Source organism: Megascapheus bottae, chromosome 15 (assembly GCF_031878675.1).
Source record: "Megascapheus bottae isolate mThoBot1 chromosome 15, mThoBot2.hap1, whole genome shotgun sequence".
Lineage (NCBI taxonomy): Eukaryota > Metazoa > Chordata > Mammalia > Rodentia > Geomyidae > Megascapheus > Megascapheus bottae.
In genome coordinates, this window is record NC_143523.1 from 20,220,446 (window position 1) to 20,243,753 (window position 23,308).

At 42.4% G+C, this 23,308-nt stretch overlaps 2 protein-coding genes across 5 annotated transcripts in view; one reads left to right on the forward strand and one right to left on the reverse strand.

Annotated features, from left to right (window-relative positions):
- Taf5 (TATA-box binding protein associated factor 5) overlaps positions 1-3,762 on the reverse strand; it is a 21,934-nt gene extending 18,172 nt beyond the window's left edge. The window contains exon 1 of the mRNA XM_090345962.1: positions 3,193-3,762. Coding sequence (XP_090202088.1) covers positions 3,193-3,751 — 559 coding nt within the window. The 5' untranslated portion in view covers positions 3,752-3,762. The remainder of the gene's footprint in view (positions 1-3,192) is intronic.
- Positions 3,763-3,864: 102 nt separating this feature from the next.
- The window catches only part of Pcgf6 (polycomb group ring finger 6), a 29,006-nt gene continuing 9,562 nt past the window's right edge, over positions 3,865-23,308 (forward strand). The window contains exons 1-9 of one of the 4 annotated variants that reach the window (XM_090345964.1): positions 3,865-3,974; positions 11,965-12,549; positions 13,423-13,522; positions 13,606-13,702; positions 14,469-14,524; positions 14,619-14,678; positions 16,108-16,219; positions 20,151-20,178; positions 22,838-22,936. In XM_090345964.1, coding sequence (XP_090202090.1) covers positions 12,208-12,549; positions 13,423-13,522; positions 13,606-13,702; positions 14,469-14,524; positions 14,619-14,678; positions 16,108-16,219; positions 20,151-20,178; positions 22,838-22,936 — 894 coding nt within the window. In that variant the 5' untranslated portion in view covers positions 3,865-3,974; positions 11,965-12,207. Of the gene's footprint in view, positions 3,975-10,313; positions 10,990-11,964; positions 12,550-13,422; positions 13,523-13,605; positions 13,703-14,468; positions 14,525-14,618; positions 14,679-16,107; positions 16,220-20,150; positions 20,179-22,837; positions 22,937-23,308 lie in introns of those variants that run through there. The other 3 variants (XR_016537801.1, XM_090345963.1, XM_090345966.1) reach the window with 3 other exon arrangements.

Genomic DNA, 23,308 nt, shown 5'->3' on the forward strand with positions numbered 1-23,308 from the left:
CACTCTACCACTAGGCCAAACTCCTGGCCCAGCTTAAAACGATTTCTATGACTACTGTTTCACAGCAAAAAAAAAAAAACCAAAAAACCATGAGTACTTATTTATAATATTTATATTATAATTATTATTTATTATAATATTTATATTATAAATACTAGTGCTTATTATAATATTTATGTTTATAATATATTTATTATAATATTTATAATACCAAACAATATATCTCTCAAATTAGAATTTAGTCCAGGCATGATGTTCACACCTGCAATGTCAACTACTCAGGAGGCAGAGATTTGCCCAACAAACTGGGCAAAAAGTTCCTGTCACAACAAGCCAGGTACAGTAGTATACTTCTATAATCCCAGCTGATGAAGAGTCATAGATAAACTGGGTAAGAGCAAAGGAAGGAGTAACACTGTCCAAAAAGAAAAATACTTATCTGACTTATGAAATGGTAAACCTTCTTTACATCATTATAATAATAAAGAAGCACAGGCAGATATAGGCATAGACCCTCTTCAAAAAAATGACAAAGTCAGCTAGACTGAGATGTGAGTCTAGAGGTTCAAAGCCTCAGGCAGGAAAGTCAGTGAGACTCTTATCTCCAATTAACCTCTAGCAAATTGAAAGTGGAGCAGTAGCTCTAAGTGGTAGATCACTATCCTTAAGGGAAAAAAACACAGGGAGGCAGACACAGTGGCTCACCCCTGTAATCCTAGCAACTCAGGAGGCTGAGATTTGAAGATCAAGGTGCAAAGCCAGCCCAGACACAAAAGGACCTGAGACCTTTATCTCCAATTAACCTCTAGAAAACGGGTAGAGGGGCTTGGCTCAAAGGTAGGGTGGTAGCCTTGAGCTGAAGAGCTCAGGGACAGTACCCAGGCTGAGTTCAAGCCTCATGACCCGCCCCCATACACACACAAACGTGGAGTGCCCATGCTATGAATTCAAGCCCCATGGCCAAAGGCGAGGTGAGAAAATTCAAATACAGTTGGAGATAGGGCTCAAGTTGTAGAGACAAGCACTCTGAGTTGAAACTCTACTAAATAAATAAATGAGTTTGGCTATTTGAATTTTGGTGAGCTGCAATTATAGTATGGTTCTGCTCTATACTGCAGAAATGTTTGATTTTGTTAGTCATTCTGATGGCCTATTTTCTACCTTTTTGTTTTATTTTTGCCTGTCCTGGGGCTTGAACTCAGAACCTAGGCACTGTCCTTGGAATTTCTCAAAGTTACCACTCTACCACTTGAGTCACAGCACCACTTCTGGCTTTTTCTGTGTATGTGGTACAGAGGAATCTAACTCAGGGCTTCATGCATGCTGGGCAAATATTCTACCACTAGGCCACACTTCTCTCTTTTCTACCTTTTTTGGATTCTTGGGTATAATCAAAAACTGAATCAAGTTTTGAAGAAAATGAACTATGATAGCCCAAAACCAACAACACATCTTAAAATTCATCCATGATGTACAGTATTTAGAAAAAGATTCTTCTTAATCATGTATTTTAAGGACAGAAGTGTAGCTCAGTGGTAGGATGCCTACCACCAGAGATTTGGTGGGCAAATCTCTGCCTCCTAAGTAGTAAGCCTAAGACTCTGAGTTTAAACCCCAGTACTGGAGAAGAAGAAAAAGTAAGAACGGCAGCTTCAAAGACATTTTTTTTTGCATACTTCTGTTTAGAAATTACAGTGCTATGTATTCAAAGTTCATCTCTGGCAATAATGCAAAGAATAGGTCTCATAAATTTAATTGGCTAGAGCCACCTAACTAGATAATTTAAATCAACATTTTTTTTTTTTATCTCCATTAAGTGAGTTTTCCTGCACTGACTTTGTGATGAGTTGCTGGGAGATGGGGAGGGTGTGGATCAGAGCTAGATAGAAACTTTTCAGTACATGGCATTTTTTTCATATACATCTGATCCTTATTAAGCCATTTAACACGAAAAAAAATCTCAGGGTTAAGGACGATTTTTAAAGGAGCCACACGAGTAAAATCAGTGGAGACCAAAAACACAAAAAACGAATCAAAAAACAAAAAACAGGAAAAAGAAAATGTAGCCAGGTGCTGGTGGTTCACACCTGTAATCCTAGTTACTCAGAAGGCTGAGAAATTTTCAGATCTCTCCGGAAGCCAGGCTGGATATCAGTCTGTGAGACTCATCTCTAATTAATCACCAGAAAACAAAGTGGTAGAGCACTAGGCTCAAGCAAGAGCTCAGGGAGAGTACCCAGGCTCTAAGTACAAGCCCCACGATGCTTCCCCCTTCCCCCCACGACAAAGAGTAATCCACATCTACTCCAAATTTGCCATACCTCATCACTTCTCAGAGTCCCCTATTTCAGGGGCTGGGGATGTGGCTTAGTGGTAGAATGCTTGCCTAGTATGCATGAAGCCCTGGGTTTGATTCCTCAGTACCACATAAACAGAAAAACCCAGAAGTGGCACTGTGGTCTCAAATGGAAGAGTTCTAGCCTTGAGCAAAAGAAACTCAGAGACAGTACCCAGGTCCTGAGTTCCTGGCCGGGCAGGAGGGAGGGCGGGGGCGGGAAGAATCCCCTATGGTAGATGCCCACAGAATCTACCTCTTGATAGTCAAAAGTCTGAATTGGTGCCCAGGTATGTGCATCCTCAGAAAACACTTAACACTGGTGGTACTTTGCTCTTACGTCAAGAAATACTCGCTACACGGTGCTCCATCCACTCTTTGACTGTGTTCTAGAAGTTCTTTCTCAACAAATCGGTCTGCCCTGCTCTAAAATAGAGGTCGTATATACCTCACTGTGGAAAGTCAAAACTGAGATATATAAAGTTTGGAACGGCACAAAAACCTGTGCATCTGCCCCAGCCTGAAAAACTCAAGTAAGAGGGGGAAGAAAATGGGTGCAGAAGCCTGCGGTGCCTGTCTCTCTGGGCACCCCTTTGCCTCAACACCTTGCCCACGCCGGGCAGCTCAGCGGCACGGTTCAGTCTTGCCGGGGAACTGACAGCTCAGAAGAGGGTTTGACTGCGCAGCCGGCGCAGCCGGCGCAGCCGAGAAAGGGGCGGGCGTGCGCACGGCCCCAGAGGCGGGCCCAGGAAATTCAAAACAAGCCCGCAGAGGTGCAGGCCCGCCAGCCCTTGACTTCCCGGCCGGCTCTCCTCCGCGCCCGCCCGGCTTCCCCGCGACAACGCGCGGCGGCTCACCTTTCCCCGGCGCGGCGGGACCAGAAGCTGAACTCGAGACGACCGTGACCCCCGAAGCGCCGATGCCCGGAGGATCGGGGCCCGCGGACCCGGGGGCCGAGGCCGTGACCCGGCTGAGGAGCGAGCTTGCCGCCTCCGCGCCAGCCCCGTCCGCCTCTCCCGGAGCCGAGCCCGCCGCCGCCTCTTCCAGCAGCCGGGCCTCACGCCGCAGCGCCTCCTCGGCCTCGCGGAGGTTGCTCTGTCGGAGGAACTGCAGCACCGCCAGCAGCGTCTGCCGGTCGTGAGGCGAACCGGACTCCGCCGCGGCGCCGGGCACCGGGGCCGCCCCCGCCGGTGTAGCAGCGGACACGGCCACCACGGGTTTGGGGGTCCCGCCATCCCCGCCTGCCGCCGCTGCCGCCGCCGCCACATGCCCGCCGCCGCCATTGGGGCCGTTGTTGGGAGCGCCGCCGCCGCCCTCGCCCGCGCCATCGCCCGCCTGAGGAGGCAGCAGCGTCGGCGGCCCCTCAGGTTCTAGCTTGACCGCCACCTCCGTCTGCTCCTCCGCCAGCGCCGCCATCTTGCGGCTGAGCCACCTCGTGCCGTCAAGCGTGACTGCGTTTTCGTCACCCAGAGGGCGGGGAGAGGCGTTTCACGACAGTGTGGGCATATCACTTACGGCAGCGGGCGGAGCGAGGAGGAAGGAGAGGCACGGGATGATGGTGGCTTTCTGGAATCAGTGGCAGGCAGGAAGTGACAAGTGCCGAGCGCCTTGTACATTATTTCAGGCCAGCTCTCTTCAGGTATTGATATCGACGTTATGGATAAAATTCAACCATTGTGTAAGGTTTTATTTCTATTTTTGTCGATCGTGGAGCTGGAACTCGGGGCCTGAGCACTGTCCCTGAGTTTTGGTGCCAAGCCACAGCTCCACTTCCCGGCGTTTAGGGGTGGTAATTAATTGGAGTTAAGAGTCTCACAGACTTTCCTGCCTGGACTGGCGCTTTGAACTAGGATCCTGAAATCTTAGCCTCCTGAGTAGCCACCGGCGCCCAGCTAAAGTTTTTGTTGTGTTCTTTGGGGGGAATCCTAGGACTTGAACTTAGGGCCTGGGCACTGTCTCTGAGCTTCTTTTGCCCAAGGCTAGCACTCACTTGAGCCACAGGGACATTTCCGTCTTTTTCTGCTTGTGTGCGGTTGAGGAATGAAATCCTGGGCTTCAAGCATCATTCACAGCCCCTGGCCAGAGTTTTAATCTCAGGGATTTGGGGCAAGAACCACTAATACCCAGCAACAATCCTTTATCTTATGTCAGACATTAGCCCAATAGAGGGAACGCACCGATAAGTGAAACTTTTTTGTAGGATGTGGGGCTTGAACTGTGGGCCTGGCACTGTCCCGGAGCTCTTACAGTTCAAGGCTAGTGCTCTACCACTTTGAGCCACAGTGCCATTTCCCGGTTTCTGATGGTTAATTCGAGATGAGAGTCTTAGGGACTTTTGTGCCGACTTCAAACCAAGATCCTCAGATCTCAGCCTTCTGAGTAGCTAGGAGTATAAGCGTGAACCACCAGTGCCTTTCTTTCTTCTTTTTACTTTTTGTTGGTCATGGGGCTTGGATCTGGATCTGGGCGCTGTCCCTGAGCTCTTCAGCTGAAGGCCACCACCCTACTCCTTGAGCCACAGCGCCACTTCTGGTTCTCTAGTGGTTAATTGGAGATAAGAGTTTCATGTCTTGAGTGCCCAGGCGGGCTTTCAATCACGGTTCTCAGATCTCAGCCTGCTGAGTAGCTAGGATTACAGGCTTGAGCCACCAGCACCTAACTACAATGAATTCTTGACTACATTTTCCCCCTTCCCTACTTCATACATCCACCTTTCTCCCTTTAACCTCACTCCCCGTCACAGTTATTCATTTCTGGATACTAATTTTGTTAGGTGTTGACTGTTCGAGTTCTCCACAGTGTATTATACTTCAAATGGTAATTCTTTTTTTGTTGTTGTTGGTCATGGGACTTAAACTCTGGGCCTGGGTGCTGTCCCTAAGCTCTTCAGCTCAAGGCTATTGCCCTACCCCCTGAACTACAGCACCACTTCCAGTTTTCTGGAGATTAATTGGGGATAAGAGTCTCTCAGACTTTAGTGCCTGGGCTGACTTTGAACCTCCATCCTCAGATCTCAGCCTCTGGCTCAACTGGTAATTCTTAAAGTCAGTTTCATTTGTACCCTTAACCTTAACGTTTTCCAAACCTTAACCCTTACCATAAGCATAGTCCTAAATCTAACCTAAACTCTAATTATACCTGAATACTAATTGTGCTTTTGTTTTTAGATTTTCTATCTGACTTGTCATTTCTTTTTTTCATATATTTTTATTGTAATTAATAGAAGGGTTACACTGTATTTGCCAGATAGAAGGTACATTAATTCACATACATTGATACCCTTTCTCATGTCTTGGTCCCCATTTCCTTCCCCCCTACTCCCATGATTTGTCATTTCTTATGTGGTAGTGAGCCACAGTTATCCAGTTTTTTTCTTCTTTTAAATGAAAGTCATTCTGTCATGTTGGCTTTGAAATCCTATGTTTAAGCAGTCTTTCCTTCTCAGCTTTCTGAGTAGCTGGGACTAAAGGTGTATGGCACTACATTAGACTAAGCCCAAGGACAGCACCGAGGCCCTGAGTTCAAGCCCCCCCGGCTTGAAAAAAAAATCTCACAAAGCAGAAGAAATGACAAGGAAAAAGCATATTCATACTAATGTTCTAACAAAACTGTTGATAGAACTTTGCTACTATTTCTTCCCTTTTTGTGGCACTAAGGATCAAAACCAGGGCTAGACCAGCGACCTATCTCGTGAGTTATGTCCACAGCCCTACTGCTATGCCTGTGTATATACACATACAATACTCTTATAGTCCTTGTAACCAATAGTATAATGACCATATAGCATTCCAAATAGTGATCATTATTCCTTTTTTTCTTTTTTCTTTCTTTTTTTTTTTTCCTTGCCAGTCCTGGGGCTTGAACTCAGGGCCTGGGCACTGTCCCTGAGCCTTCTGTACTCAAGGATAGTACTTCTACTAGAGACACAGTATCACATCTACTTTTTCTGTTTTTTTTTTGTTGTTTTGTTTTTTTTCTATGTATGTGGAACCGAGGAATCGAACCCGGGTCTTCATGCATGCTAGGCAAGCACTTTACCACTAGGCCAAACTCCCGGCCCCTACTTTTTCTGTTTATGTGATACCGAGGAACTGAACCCAGGGCTTCATGAATGCTAGGCAAGCACGCTACTACTAAGCCAATTTCCCAGTCCATTGATTACTTTTTATGATATTTATCCCTATATCGAATGTTATTTAAGTTATACCCAGATTTTAACTATTATAAACAATTCTGTAATATTTTATTTTTGCTTATTTCATCAGAATAGACTTTCATAGAAGGAATTACTAAAAGATAAAAAGATATACATGGTTGAGAGTGTGGCCTACTAGAAGACTGCTTGCTTAGATACACAAAGCCCTAGGTTCCATTCCTCAGTAACACATACACTGAAAAAGCAGGAAGAGACACTTTGGCTCAGAAAGTAGAGTACTAGCCTAGAGAGAGAGCAAGGACAGTGCCCATACCCTGAGTTCAAGCTCCAGGACTGGGGGGAAAATATAGACATTTTTGTAGCCTGGACTGGTCTTGCATTCACTATGTAGTTAGATAAGCTAACCTCAGATTCAAAACCCAACTGTCTCAACTTCCTGAGAGCTGGGATTCTAGATATATGTCACTATATCCAATTAAATGTGTACATGTTTGTCTCTTTTTACATACTAATCAACTGCTTTCTTTAATCTTGCATTAAATTGTCAACAGAAAATAACTCTTGAGTCTCACCTTTAATTATTATCCCTGGTATTGTGTGACCTGACCCACAAGGGGTTAAAAGAATCTCATGCCTACACACCAGGATTATGCTGATAGCCTAAAAATATACAAACCTAGTTTGATAAGGGAAATGAGTTTGGTAGAGGATTGGCTGCATTCACCTCACAGGACCAAAGTCACAACTATCCTGTCTACCAAGTTTCTGTTTTAGAGTCTGTCTTTAGGAGAAATCTGAACTTAGAGCACCACCTAGTGTCAACATAGCAAAATTGTCTCTAAGAGACAAAACCAAATTGGAAAGGCCCTGCCTGGCCATTCCTTCTCAGGAATTCTGCTGGTCTCCACAAACACCCAACTTATCTTGCTGTGAGGTAGCACCAAGAACAGCCAAATAACTTGCTGCAAGATAGAATTCTCTGGCTAGCACTTAGGGGATTTGTCTCACAACACGTTTTAAAATGATAACTTGCCCATTACAACATGTAACCCAAAAGTAACTTTATACTTTCTGACTCACTAATTCCACTACTAGAAATATGGAAATAATCATCAGCTACATGTTGATATGAAAGGAAATCCACTGAACAACATGATGGTGTGAGTCATGGGTGTAAATTCATAAATGTTTGTTTTTCCAGTCTGGGACCTTGAACTCAGGCTGAGCACTGTCTTTGGGCTTTCTCAAGGCTAGAGCTCTACAACTTGAGCCACACACCACTTTCAGCTTTTTTCTATGTATGTGGTACCGAAGAATCAAACCCAGATCTATGTGCATGCTAGATAAGCATTCTACCACTAGGCCAAACTCCTGGCCCCTCATAAATGTTTTAAAGTTTGTGAACAGAAGGTTATGGGAGATAATGTCTATATTTTATTTCATATACATTGTAATGCTTTCATTCTTTACAGTGAATATGAATTACTTAACTATTTTGGTACATATTACACACATATGTCACTTCTCATACATAATGTGTATCACAAACTTTACCATTGTAACTTTTTTTGTTGGGTATGAGGCTTAGGGCCTGGGTACTTTCTCTGTACTTTATCACTCAAGGCTAGTGCTCTACCAGTTTGAGCCACAGTGCCACTTTCAGTTTCTCATGAACGTTCCTGAGCAGGCTAGCTTTGAACTGTGAGATCTCAGCTTCCTGAGCAGCTACGATGACAAGCATGAGCCCGGCATTTTAACCATTTTTAAATGTATAGTTCAGTGACATTAAAAAACATTCATGGGGCCAGGAGTTTGGCCTAGTGGTAGAGTGCTTGCCTAGCATGCACAAAGACCCTGGTTTAATTCCCCGGTACCACATACATAGAAAAAGTCAGAAGTGGTGCTGTGGCTCAAGTGGTAGAGTTCTAGCCTTGAGAAAGCCCCAGGACTGGCAATACACATATATATATATACATATATATATGTATAGATGTTGTACACCTATCACTTTCCACCTCTAGAACTTTTTCATCTGCTAAAATGTGTTAGAAAAAAAGTAGAACTGTCAAAATGAGTTTTTTTTTTTGCCAGTCCTGGGGCTTGAACTCAGGGCCTGGGCACTGTCCTTGGGCTTTCTCAAGGGTAGCACTCTACCACTTGAGCCACAGTACTACTTCCAGCTCTTTCTGTAAACGTGGTACCAAGGAATCTAACCCAGGGCTTCATGCATGCTAGGCAGGCACTCACCACACTCCTGACTCCCATAATGAGTTCTTAAAGACAATGTAAGAAAATCTCTTAAGTTATTCATGTAACTATATGGACTTTATAGAAGATTGTCTCTCATATGATTGACATTATGATTATTTAGTTACTTGTTTCTAATTAAAGTTTTGTGATTTTTGTTGAGACTCTGTAACTTGATTTTTTTTTAAAATCCTGGGGTTTAAACTCAAAGCCTTGTTTGACAGCTAGGTGTCCTACCCCTTGAGCCATGCCTGTCTGTAGTCCTTTGTTTTTGTGCAGGTACTGGGACTTGAACTCAGGGCCACAGGGCTTCTTGGTTTTTCCACTACAGATGGCACTCTTAACACTTTAGTTATCTTTCCCCTCTTCCTCCTCCCTCTTCTTTCTCTTGACTTCTTCCCCCCTTTCTCCCCCCCTCTCATTTCTAGAATCTTTTTTTTTTATACCAGTACCACACTGTCTTCCAACCTTACCAGGTTTGTTTGGGTATTCCGGAACACAATTTTTTTCATGTGTTTTCAGTGCTGGAATAAATCTATAGCCTCACACCATGCAAGTGATCTATCACTCAAAAAAAAAAAAAATGTTGCTGATGGTCACAGGGCTTGAACTCAGGGCCTGGGTTCTGTCCCTGAGCTCTTTTGCTCAAGGCTAGCTAGCGCTCTACCACTTTAAGCCATAGCTCCACTTCCAGTTTTCTAGAGTTAACTGGAGAAAAGAGTCTTGTAGACTTTCCTGCCAGTGCTGGCTTTAAACTGCGATCCTCAGCTCTGAATAGCTAGAATTACAGACATGAGCCAACAGCACCCAGCAATCACTTTCTTTTTCTCTTTTCTTTCTTTTTTTTTTTTTTTTTTTTTTTGCCAGTCCTGGACTTGAGCTCAGGGCCTGAGCCCTCCCTGTCCTTGGAATTTCTCAAAGCTAGAGCTCTACTGCTTGAGCCTCAGCACCACTTCCGGCTTTTTTCTATGTATGTGGTACCAAGGAATTGAACTCGGGTCTTTGGGCATGCTAGGTAAGCACTCTACCACTAGGCCAGACTCCCAGCCCCCACTTTCTTTTTTTAACAACAAAAAAAGAGAATTATTAAGATTCATTTCCTGGCTTTAATGAGATTTTGGATAGTTTTTATAAAGGCCTACAGTGGAATTTTCAAGGAAGCTATTTTGAGATGGGGCACACAGAAAAACAAAACACATTTTAACTTAGGAAGCATCCATAGTACATGAAACCTTTGAGACTTGACCTGTGTTGCAGTACTTTAAAGTTCTATTTAAGTTCACAAATACAATTGTTACCATAAGAAGACATGAGTTCTAGACTTAGATAGCAATCCAAGTTCTACTTCAATAGCATAGCAGTCACTGGAGACTAGACAAGCTGAGAAGTTTAAGAGCCCTCACCCTGATAGCAAATCAGCACAAAGAATAAGTATAAATAATAGTATCTAGAAACCAGCTTTAGTCTTTCAATGAAGCATATATTCTGGTTGAAAGTAGTAATATCCATTATGATTATAACCATTGTTATTATTCTATGGTTTTGGGAATTGTACCCATGGTCTTGTCCATGCTAGGAAAACATTTACCCAGACCAATATTTGATTATTTCAAATTGTTTTAATAATACTTTTGTGCTGGATAATATGAATACTATACAGCACCTTGTTTTTTGTCTGCTTTGTGTGTGTGTGTGTGTTATGTGTGTGAGTGTGAGTGAGTCATGCGACTTGAACTCAGCCTGGGAGCTGTTCCTGAGCTCTTCACCTCAAGGCTATCACCCTTGAGTCAAGCCCCACTTCCTGTTTTTTAGAGGTTAATTGGAGATAAGAGTCTCAGGTCCTTTTGTGTCAGGCTGGCTTTGAACCTTGATCCTCAGATCTCAGCCTCCTGAGTAGCTAGGGTTATATAGATGTGAGCCACCACACCCAGCTTCATATGCTTTAAAATTTTTATCATTTATTTTGGAGACATAGTCTATTTCAGGCTAGTTTTGAACTTGTTATACCCTGGAATTACAAGTACGAACCACGCCTGAAAAATAATTTTATGTCTTTGATGATCTAGTTATTTTAAAGCCAAAAGAACCATGAAATTCCAAGTTCTGAGGGGTGTTTGTGGATAGCTTGGTTCTCCAGCTAGCCCACCATGTTGGTTATACCTGTGAACAAATGAATTACCTTCATTTTTTAACATTTTGATGCCTAGAGATCCAATTTTCACAGCAAATCAACCTCCACTGTCTGGGAATGGTAGGTTTATGTGTTTCTGTGTATGTGTGTTAAGCTTATAATAGTTACATGGGAGGATTTCATTGTTATATTTCCATACATTTACAATATATTCCAAACAATAGCTTCTAGGTTTTTAGGAAGGGGAAGCTGATGTTTCCCATTGTTTCTTTGCTAAAGGCTGGTATTCTATAGCTTGAGCCATAGCTCCATTTCTGGTTAACTGAAAGTTGAGTCTTTCCTATGTATGCTGGCTTCAAACTGAGAACCTCAGATCTCAAGCTCCTGAGTAGATAGGTTTACAGGCCAGAGCCACTCCTATGCACTTTAAATCACCTCTAGTTATGATATGTGAATCTTTTTTTTTAAGATGGTTTCTGGATTTAGCTGATTATAACATCTTTTTGATATGTGAATCTTTGTTATACCATATTATGGAACTAGACTGGGTACCCATTAACAAATGAAAAAATATATGTATACACTAAATAACACTATTTAGCCATAAATAAGAATAAAATTAAGTCATTTGCAGGAAAATAGATGAAAGTGGAGACAATCATGCTCAGCAGAACTGAAAAGATACATATGTTTTCTCTTATATGTAGACTATAGATCTTAAAGGGGGAAAGGCCACGAATATAAAAGGAGGGCTACTGGGAGAATCAGAGGAGGAAAAAACTATGATTGGGAGTTTAGCCTCGTGGTAGAGTGCTTGCCTAGCATGCACAAAGACCCAGATTCGATTCCTCTGTACCACATACATAGAAAAGCTGGAAGTGGTGCTGTGGTTCAAGTGGTAGAGCACTGGTCTTAAGGAAGTCCAGGCTCAAGACTGGCCAAAAAAAAAAAAAGGACCGTGAGAAAAACTATGATCTAAGTGTGTTGTATGCAAATACGAAAACGTCATAATAAGCCGGTTTTAAACAAGGGAAAGTATCGGTCATTGTATGTTATGGAAATACTACACTGAAACTCACTTTGTAATATTAACAGACGCAAAAAGAAAAAATGGTGGCGTGGAGACCGTCAGGCTTTTCAAAACAGAAAAAGGCGTGACAGTCCTTGGAGGTGCGGCCCGCTAGCCCCACCCCGTACACCTGAGCCGGTGGATTTCCAGGTGAACCACATTTCCCAGCTGCCCCTGCAAGTTCCCCGCGCCTGCGCAGTGGAGCCACAGGGACCCGACGAACTCCCGCGCTTTCCGGCTGCCCAGCCTCGCAGCCTTCTGCCCTCGCCATGGAGGGGGTCGCGATGGTGATGGTGGGCAGCGCGGGCCCGGCCGAGGCTGAGGGAAGCGCTGCCAGGCCGTCCCCACCTCCGGACTCCCCGCCTGAGCTCACGCCGGCCCCCCTGCCCGAGGCGGGAGCTTCTGGCAGCTCGGGCTCCCGGCCCCCGGAGCTGGAGTTCGAACGCAGCCTCGGCCGCTTGAAAGGGCGCTTCGAAGACTACGACGAAGAGCTGGAGGAAGAAGAGGAAATGGAGGAGGACGAGGACGAGGAGGAAGAGGAGGAGGAAGAAATGAGCAACTTCTCGCTCAGGCTGGAGGCGGGGCGGCCCGAGTCCGAGGACGAGGAGGAGGTACTTGCGGCCCGGGGGACCTCTGGGCGGGGGTCGGCCCCGATCACACCGGTCCCCGGAGCCCGTCCCCCCCCCCCGGCCCCCACGGCTGCTGCAGCGGTTGGCACCAGTGCCCCTCACCCCACCCGCCCGGGCGCGTGGCGCGGGCAGGCCTCGCTCGTGGCCTGCCCACTTATTTTGTGAGGACCCCGCAGGTCGCTTAGGGCTCTTCGGGTTGTCCTCATTCATCCTGCAAAGGATTACTGAGATTTCTAGTGTGACCGGCGGGTGAGGCGTCCCGGAGACGTTACCGGCCCTCCCCGAGTCCGGGAGACGTCTTTCTGCAGGGTGTGAGTGGGGAGGATGGTAAACCTGTCTCTGTCTATCCCTCCTCAGTGTTCCTTACTTACGTGGCACTTCGTTTTTCGTCAAGTTAGATAATGCACCTGCGGGGTCAAAATGGATTTATGAAACTTGAAAACCAATATACGGGAAGTTTTCCCTTTGTGAAAGAAAAGTATATGGTGTGATGACGCTTACTGTCTACAGTAAGCGATACAATGTATCGAAGAGAGTCCCATCCCTTGGAACTGTTGCTCTATACTAAGTCATGGTAACTTTTACCAGTCTTTTGAAGGGTTGGAGTCCTCTGTTTCTATGTTGCAATTAAGCTTATACATTGTTTAAAATGAAATTTTGTGATAGTGGTTTGATTTGTTAGGAGATGGCAGTGGTCAGTCTCTTTCTGTGTTGTCCATGCTGCCCTTGAACTCCTAGGCTCAAGCAAACTGATTTAGCTGGGAGTACAGGCACAATCTATTTGGTCTGGCTGGTTGAAGAATTTGAGAAGGGAAAAGAGTTGTTATTTTAAAACTATTACCATTGCCTTTACAGCGCCTGATTAATCTCGCTGAGCTGACCCCATACATCTTGTGTTCCATTTGCAAAGGTTACTTAATAGATGCGACTACCATTACAGAATGTCTTCATACCTGTAAGCATATGGTTCACAATTCTGAATAATATTTTCCTTTTTAAAAATCTTTATACTAACTAAAACATTTTCTTTTTCAACAGTTTGTAAAAGCTGCATTGTAAGACATTTCTACTATAGCAACCGATGTCCAAAATGCAATATTGTAGTACATCAGACACAACCTCTTTATAACATAAGGTAAGAAGAATGTATAAGTAACAATTATTTTAAGGACTAACACCCTCCCACCCCCCCCCAGCCCCCCCCTCCCCCCCCCAAGTTTGACAAGATGTAGTTGGGAATAAATTCTTAACCTCCCTCAAAATTAAAAGAGAACACTTACTTTGCATAGAACACTTACTTTGTACCAGGCACTGTGATGTCTACTGAAGATAAATAAATATATAAATAAGAGAAAGCATAAGCTTCTTTACTTGAGGGTTTTAATCTTATCACCCAAGTTAATGGGGATAGTTTAGTCTTTTCATTATATAGTACTTAGGCTGTTCTTTTAGAATGAGTACTGAAACAACTAGCCTCTTCATCAGTCAAGTCATTATGACTTATTAATCAAGTTTAGTTCATGTTCTGTTTGTTAGGAGAAGAAAAATACCAAAATTACATTACTTTCATTCACTTCACAAATACTAAGTTTTTGTTATGGAACAATGAATGTTTTGTAAATGATATACAGAAGTTTAGACTAGAATCTCTGCCCTCAAGCTCAAATTTTTATTGAGCAATAGACCAAATATAACAAGGAACAATTTAGTGTACATCAGGGAATCAGTGAGTGCTTATGATTACATATACGTGCTTTGGTAAGTTTTTCTCGGATGAGCTGTATCTTAGGTGCTAGGAGTGCTATCTTTCCCTCTTAAGAGAAAACAGGGCTAATTCACACTGTACTGAAATGCGTTTCTCTGCATTCTGAGGTATTCTTCATCCTTTCTTTTTTTATTAGGTTGGACCGACAGTTACAAGACATAGTATACAAATTAGTGATCAATCTAGAGGAAAGTAAGTTTCTTTTATTGCATAGTGGTGAACCTCAGCATCTCTGATGCTAATTACATTTTAAGTATAATTTAGTCTGTGTTTTATCATTTTTTAGGAGAAAAAAAACAAATGCATGATTTCTATAAAGAAAGAGGTCTAGAAGTACCTAAACCTGGTAAGTTTGGCTGAATACTGTAAGGTATGAATAGATTAGAGAATTCTAAAGGTGGGTGCTGGTTGGTGGTTCATGCCTGTAATCCTAGCTATTCAGAAGGCTGAAGTCTGAGCATCATGTTTTAAAACCAGCCAGGGTAGGAAAGGCCACAAGACTCTTATCTCCAATTAATCACCAGAAAATTGGAAGTGGTGCTGTGGCTCAAAGTTGTAGAGCACTAGCCGAATGAAAGAGCTCAAGGACAGTGCCCAGGCCCTGAGTTCAAGCTCCATGACTGACAAAAGGAAAGAATTCTAAATTAATAAAACTTGTGCCATTTTAGATTCTTCGCAATGATGACTAGTTATATGATCAGAGAGGGAGAGACAATTGGAAAGCAATGTAGTGTAAACCCAATTAAATTGTTTGGAAGAATAAGGAGTGTAAGCTCTAAAGCTGGATTTTAATTTATTCCTAGCTCTGCCACTCCACTAGGTGACCTTAGCAAATAATTTCAGGGTCTCAATTTCCTTATATATAAAATGCAGGTAATAATGGAACTTCCTTTTTTAAAAAAATTATTAAGTAATAAAAGCACTTAAAACAGTGTCTGGCACATAGTAACTGGTCTGACATTTTTATGATGCTTTAATGTCACAAAATGACAATCAGATTTGGCAGTTCTGCTACTATCTGGTGGGTTAGGCAAGTCTCTTAATTTACTTCTAAATCAGTTTTTTTTTTAAGGGCAGGAGTTACATATATGATAGAATTATAACTATAGAGCCTGGTGTGGTGGCTCACGCCTGTAATCCTAGCTACTCTGGAGGCTGAGATCTGAGAATTGTGGTTCAAAGCCAGCCTAGCACTAAAGAACATCAGACTCATCTCCAATTAACCACTATATGGTTCAAAGCCAGTCCAGCACTAAAGAACATGAGACTCTTATCTCCAATTAACCACTAGAAAACTGGAAGTGGCACTGTGGCTCAAGGAGTAGGGCCATAGCCTGGAGCTAAAGAGCTCAGAGACAACACCTAGCCCCAGGGGTAGGAGATAGCCTTGAACTAAAGAGCTCAGGGCCAGCATCCAGGCCCAGAGTTCCAGCCCTAAAACTAACAAAATAATTATAGGCTGAATCTGGTGGGCTAAGAATGAGTTCTGACATATATTAGTATTCCTATGGTACTATATACAGATACTATTATTGTTCTTATGAACTCTGTGACCCTGGAAAACTAGCCACTCATGTCAGCCTTCCCTATGGAGTAGCCTCTGAGCTTGCCACTAAGTACACTGGTGTTTGACTGGGGAGATGTTAACTAAGGTAAGAGAGAATGATAAGCTGCTTTGTGATCTTCTAGTTAATATAGTTATAATTACCTTTTCCCCCCCCAAATACTTCAGTGTAACATTTTTGTTTCTTTGTTTCTTTTTTTTGGCTGTCAAATAGCTGTTCCACAGCCGGTCCCTTCAAACAAAGGAAGAGCTAAGAAAGCTCTAGAATCAGTGTTTCGTATTCCACCTGAACTTGATATGTCTTTATTACTAGAGTTCATTGGGTGAGTACAATTTTTTTTAAAGTTCTATCTTTTACCTTTAGCATAAAGAAATACTATTCTTTTTGACACAACGTGTTTGTATGTAGCTTAGATTGGTCTTGAACTCCTGTTCTTACTGCCTCAGTCTCTAAAGCGCTGGTATCATAGATGTGTCCCACCATGCCCACTTAAAAAACAACTGTTATTGAGATCAGCTGACTATGCTTAGTGATTAGTTACATGTTGAAGAAAGTATTCAATACCAAATACAGAAAAAGTTGATTCTATCCCCTCACTTTCTCTCTTTTTTAGTCTCTCTTCCCCCTAGTACTTATCATCATAATTTGGTCAAAACAGGGCTCAGAGCCATAAAGACTGTTTTAAAGTTCCAATTATAAAATTCTGTACTTAAATTAAAATAAAAATATTATAGTCTCCTAAAAATTAATTATAAGGGCCTGGAGTTTAGCCTAGTGGTAGAGTGCTTGCCTAGCATTCACAAAGACCCAGGTTCAATTTCTCCGTGCCACATACATAGAAAAAAGCTGGAAATGGTGCTGAGCCTCAAATGGTAGAGCTCTAGCCTTGAGAAAGTGCAAGGACAGTGCTCAGGCCCTGAGCTCAAGCCCAGGACTGGCAAGAAAGGAAGAAAGAAAGAGAGAAATTATAAGAGCTAGGTGCCAGTGGTTCATGTCTTTTAATCTTAACTACTCAGAAGCCTAAGACTTGGAGGATTGTGGTTCAAAGTCAGCCTAAGAAGAAAAGTCCTCAAACTCTATCTTGAGTTCACTATGGCTCCTGTGGTAGAGCTCCAGCTCCAGCTGAGTAAGAGACACTGAGTGCGAGTCCTAGTTCTTGCATACACACACAGAAATTAATTATGGAGGCTAGGGATATGGCTTATGTGGTAGAGCAGTGGCATAGGAAGCACAGTGGCCTATGTTTAAATCACAACAACTCAGAATATTGAAGATTTAGATTTGCTGAATTTTAATATATATTCACCTTTCCTTGATTTTACAAAATTATTTTCCAAAATAGTTAGATTATTATTATTTTTTTTTTTGCCAGTCCTGGGTTTGAGCTCAGGGCTTGAGCACTGTCCTTGGACTTTCTCAAGGCTAGAGCTTTACCACTTGAGCCTCAGCGCCACTTCCAGCTTTTTTCTATGTATGTCCGGGTCTTCATGCATGCTAGGCAAGCACTTTAACCACTAGGCCAAACTCCCGGCCCCCAGTTAGATTATTTTTGTAAGTCCAAGTGCTACGTTGTAGCATATGGTGTAGTCCTTTATACTAACCGCAACATTGTAAAGCAGACTGTTGTCACAAAGTTGCTATGTATCAAACTAGATACTCTACCTTTATAGCTCATAGAAGAGAGTCAAAATTCTTCTCTTAGAAAAATCTATGCTGGTATGTTGCTCAGTGGCAAAGAGCTTGCCTAACAAGTATAATGACCTGGGTTCTAGCCTCAATTCCTAAAAAGACAAAGAAAATACTGTTAAAAAAAAAAAATCTGCCGGGGCAGTGGCTCATGCCTGAAATCCTAGCTACTCAGGAGGCTGAGATCTGAGGATCAAGGTTCAAAGCCAGCCTGGGTACAAAAAGACCGGAGACTCTTATCTCTAATTAACCTCTAGAAAATGGTAAGTGGGGCTTGGCTCAAGGGTAGGACAGTAGCCTTGAGCTGAAGAGCTCAGGGACAACACCCAGGCCAAGTTCAAGCTCCATGACCCACCAAAAAAATAAATAAAATAAAATAAAACTCTAAGGCAGACACAGTAGCTCACACCTGTAATTCTAATTACTCAGGAGACTGAAATCTGAGGATCGCAATTCAAAGCCAGCCCAGGCAGGAAAGACTTATCCCCAGTTAACCACCAGAAAACTGCAAGTGGCACCGTGGCTCAAGTGGTAGAGTGCTAGCCTTGAGGTAAAGAGCTCAGGCACAGTGCTCTAGACCCAAGTTCAAGCCCCACAACCTCTCCTTCCCCCAAAAAATCTAGGGGCCGGAAGTGGTGAAGTGATAGAGTGCTAGCCACACTCCCGGTCCTATCACTTGTATCATTGATGACTAATTTGCTTCAGTCATTTTCTCCTAATAGGCTACCCATAGAATTTTGACACCTACATTATGTTGTGTTACATTTGTCTTCTGAAATATTTATCCCGTGTCCCCAACTTGATAATAGGAAGTTATTTACCTAAAGGACAAGTGGTAGGTGAGTTGTCCAAGTATATATAGAGATTACTTATACTTGGTTTCCTGGGATGTTTTCAGGACTAAATGAAAAATATTCATAAATATATGAACCTAACATAAGGTATGGCACAAAGTAGATGTGCTCAACAGCAGTGCCCCTATATCCCCTATGATATTAAAGTAACGGATTTAATCAAGGAATATCCTTGGGCTAAATGAAAGGCAAATGGAGTAAAATCATGCAAAGGTAGTTATTTGCAGGAGAAACAGGAAAGATAGAAGCCTACCATATAAAAGTTAACTATAGAGAAAAATACATACTAATTACCATTAAAAAATAGAGAAAAAAGAAGAAGAAAGCAGAAAGTGGGGTGGAGGGAGTAGAGAAAGAGAAAGCTGGGTGCTAGTGGCTCATGCCTATAATCCTAAATACTCAGGAGCCTGAGATTTTAGGATTGCAGTTCAAAGCCAGCCCCAACAGGAAAAGTCCATGAGACACTTATCTCCAATTAACCACCAAAAAGCTTGAAGCAGAACTATGGCTTAAATAGTAGAAGGCTAGTCTTTTTTTTTTTTTTTTTTTTTTTGCCAGTCCTGGGCTTGAGCTCAGGGCCTGAGCACTGTCCTTGGACTTTCTCAAGGCTAGAGCTCTACCACTTGAGCCTCAGCACCACTTCCGGCTTTTTTCTATGTATATGGTGCCGAGGAATCGAACCCGGGTCTTCATGCATGCTAGGCAAGCACTTCAACCACTAGGCCAAACTCTCGGCCCTAGAAGGCTAGTCTTAAGCAAAAAGTTCAGGGACAGGGCCCAGGCGTGAGTTCAAGCACCAAAAAGAGAGATAGAAAAAAACAGAAATTAATCTGGTGGCTTAGGTCTGTAATACTTGCTACTCATAATGCTGAGATCTGAGGATCTCAAGTAACCTGAGCAAAGAAGTCCTTGAGACTCTTATCTGTAATTAACCAGCAAAAAAGCTGAAAGTGGAGCTGAGGCTCAAGTGGTAAAACATCAGCCTTGAGCAAAAAAAAAAAAGTGAGAATATGAGAATCTCTACATTCAAGCCCCAATACCAATACTAACAACAACAAAAGACTTAGAAATTATAGTTTAAACTGCAAAATGCAAAATCTGTGGAGAAAATCTAAATATTGTATCTTTTCCAACCTAACCCAGTTTCTTGGAAGGTAGAGATTGGGAAAATTTCTGTTGGAAGATCAGCCTGAGCAAAAAGTGAGACCCCGTTTCAACCAGTAGAAGGTGTGTACAGTGTGTAAGCCTGTTATTCTAGTCATTCAGGAAGCAATCACAGTCCAGACCCGCTCAATCATAAATTTGAGACTACCCCAAACTAAGGTAAAAAGGCTGGAGAAGTTGACTTAAGAGGAGCACCTGCCTAGTAAGTGCGAGGTTCTGAGTTCAAACACTAGTACCACTAGCCCCCAAAAAGGAAGGAAGAAGGGAAGGAAGGAAAATATACCACTTCTGGCTTTTTCTATGTATGTGGTACTGAGGAACTGAACCCAGGTCTTCATGCGTGCTAGGCAAGTACTACCACCAAGCATGAAATGCTAAACAAAACTCCTTTTGCCTTACAACCAGATGACAGAAATGCCAGTCACATTTATTTCATAAAAGTTAAGATGCTATGTTTTAAAATAAATCACTGTTTCTCAGATTTTATTTTCATGTTTTTAATCATTTAATTTGAAGTATGTATTGATTAGGCTTACTCTCCTTTTTCAGTGCTAATGAAGATACAGGACATTTTAAGGTATTTTACTTTTTTATTCATTTTTATGCAATGATTTTATATATACAGTTGAGTCAGATTAGCAACCCAATGGAGAATATCTTCTATTATAATAAAAAAAATTGATAAGTTCTTGGAACATGTACATTCAGCACTGATTTGTTATAATGGGTGTGTGAGAATAAGAGACAAGCCTGGGCTCTGTGACTCATACTGGTAAGGCTAGTTCCTTGATAGGCAGAGGATGAGGCCCAGCCTGGGCATAAAAGTTCACTCAATGGCTGGGTATAGTGGTGTGTGCCTATTATCACCCAGCTAGTAATGCGCTTTCCTATCATCCCCAGTGACAGGGATGCAAAAGTAGAAGGCACAGCCCATGCTGTTCTAGCCATAAGCAAGACCATATCTGGAAAATAACTAAGGTAAAATGGGCTGCTGGTATGTTCAAGTGGTACAGCGCTCACAAGCATGAGCACCTGAGTTCAATCTCCAGCATTGACTGCCTCTCTCTAAAAAAGAATTGGCTGAGCCAGGCTTGGTAGCTCATGCCTGTAATCCTACCTACTCAGGAAGCTGAGATCTGAGGATCACAGTTCAAAGCCAGCCCGGTCACTAAAGAATGTGAGACTCTTATCTCCAGTTAATCACTAGAAACCAGGAAGTGGGGCCATGGCCTTGAGCTGAAGAGCTTAGAGACAGTACCTAGGCCCACAGTTCAAGCCCCATGATCCACAAAAAAAAAAAAAAAAAAAGAATGGGCTGGACACTGGTGGCACCTGTAATCCTAGCTACTCAGGAAGCTGAAATCTGAGGATCACAGTTCAAAACCAGCCTAGCAGACAACTCTGTGAGACTCTATCTCCACTTAATCACTCAAAAGCTAGAAATGGAACTGTGGCTCAAAGTGGTAAAGCATTAGCTTTGAGAGAGCTCAAGGACAGTGCTCAGGCCCTTAGTTCAAGCCCCAAGACTAGCTAAAAAAATAAATAGAATATTACACTGGGTGCTGGTGGCTCATACCTGTAATCCTAGCTGCTTTGGAAGGCCAAAGATCTGAGGATTGTGGTTTGAAGCCAGCCCAGGCAGGAAAGTCAATGAGATTCTTTTTTTTTTTTTTTTTTTTGCCAGTCCTGGGCCTTGAACTCCGGGCCTGAGCACTGTCCTTGGGCTTTCTCAAGTCTAGAGCTGTAACACTTGAGCCACAAAACTACTTCTGGCTTTTTTCTATGTATGTGGTACTAAGGAATTGAACCCGGATCTTCATGCATGCTAGACAAGCACTCTACCACTAGGCCAAACTTCCAGTCCTATGAGATTATTTATCTCCAATTAATCACAGAAAAATCTGAAAATGGTATGGCTGGCTCAAGTGGTAGAGTACTAGCCTTGGAGCAAAAGGAGCTTAGGGACAGCATCACAGGCCTAGAGTTCAAGCCCCAGGACCAAAAAATACAAAACAAAAACAAAAACAAAAAAGCAGTAAAAGAGTATAACCCTGATGTGCACACCAATTCAGTAATGACAAATTCATAACCAGTCTCGTTCATGTGTACCTTCACCATTTTTTTCTCATAACTTTGAAGCAAACCCCAGACTATATGAATACATAACTCAGTTTCCTCCTAAAAATAAGAGCTTTTTTTTTTTTTAATTTCTGGTAGGTCCTGGAGCTTCAACTCAGGACTTGAGCACTGTCTCTGAACTTTTTTCACTCAAAAGTAGTGCTCTACCACTTTGAGCCACAGTCTCTCTTCTAGTTTTCTGATGCTTAATTGGAGATAAGAGTCTCAGGTATTTTTCTGCCCCAGCTGGCTTTAAACCATGATGATCTCGGCCTTCTGAGTAGCTAGGATTACAGGCATGAGCCACCATCACCTGACCAAGAACTACTTTGATAAGCACAATAATGTGGCTCTACTTCTTGTTTTCCCCTTCAGTACTAGGGATCAAACTCAGTGTCTCACACAGGCTAGGCTAGTTAGTGCTCTATCCCTTGAGCTACAACCCCAGCTCAGTATTGTACTTTCTTAAATATACATAAATTCTTTAAATTTTCTAGATTGAATTTTCTGGACTTATAGTATTGATAGCCTTAATGTCCAAATATATTGTAATTGATATGTCTCTGTAGACATGTTTATTTTAAGGCTAGATGTCCCTTTTCTACATTAATTTTTTCTAATATTAAAACAGTTGTTGGAGCCTTATACCCCAGTGGTTCACATCTGTAATCCTAGCTAATTAGGAAGCTGAGATCTGAAGATTGAAGTTCAAAGCCAGCCTAGACAGGAAAGTCATGAGACTCTTATCTTTAATTACAACTCTTACCTCTAATTAAATACCAATAAGCTGGAAGTGGAGCTGTGACTTTAGTAGAGCAGGATCCTTGAGTTAAAATTGAAGAACTGCAAGTAGGTTCTGAGTTCAAGACCTAGTACTGACACCAAAAATAAGTTAAATAAATAAAACAATTATTGGCATATTTTTCAAAGAGGGAAGCTGTGTAGAATTTCTATTTTCTTCTTTGGTGTTTCCATTAAAATTTAATAGTAATTTTTCAAGATCCTATTGAATTATTTTTGCTGTAAAATTTGCTTTTAAGTGTTCATATATATTGTATACATATAAGTATGTATAAATATAGTACATATGAAATAGTTTTATCTACTTATTTTTATAGCCATTAGAAAAGAAGTTTGTTCGAGTTTCAGGAGAAGCAACTATTGGACATGTAGAAAAATTCCTCAGAAGAAAAATGGGTCTTGATCCAGCTTGTCAGGTATAGTACATGTATGTAAGACAAAACTAGGTAACATTGTGAGACCCCAGAGCCCCTCCACCTTTCTCCTCTCCAAACAATGAGATATCAGGAAGGTTGTGGTTTATGGCCACTTTAGGAAAACACTAGTGAGATCTAATTTCAACCAAAAAAGTCTGAGTGGACCAGGAGTATGGCCTAGTGGCACAGTGCTTGCCTAGCATGCACAAAGATATAGGTTCAATTCCTCTGTACCACATACACAGAAAAGACCAGAAGTGGTGCTGTGGCTTAAGTGGTAGTGTGTTAGCCTGGAGGAATGCCCAAGGACATGCTCAGGCCCTGAGCTCAAGCCTCAGGACTGGCAAAAAAAAAAAAAAAAAAAAAAAAAAT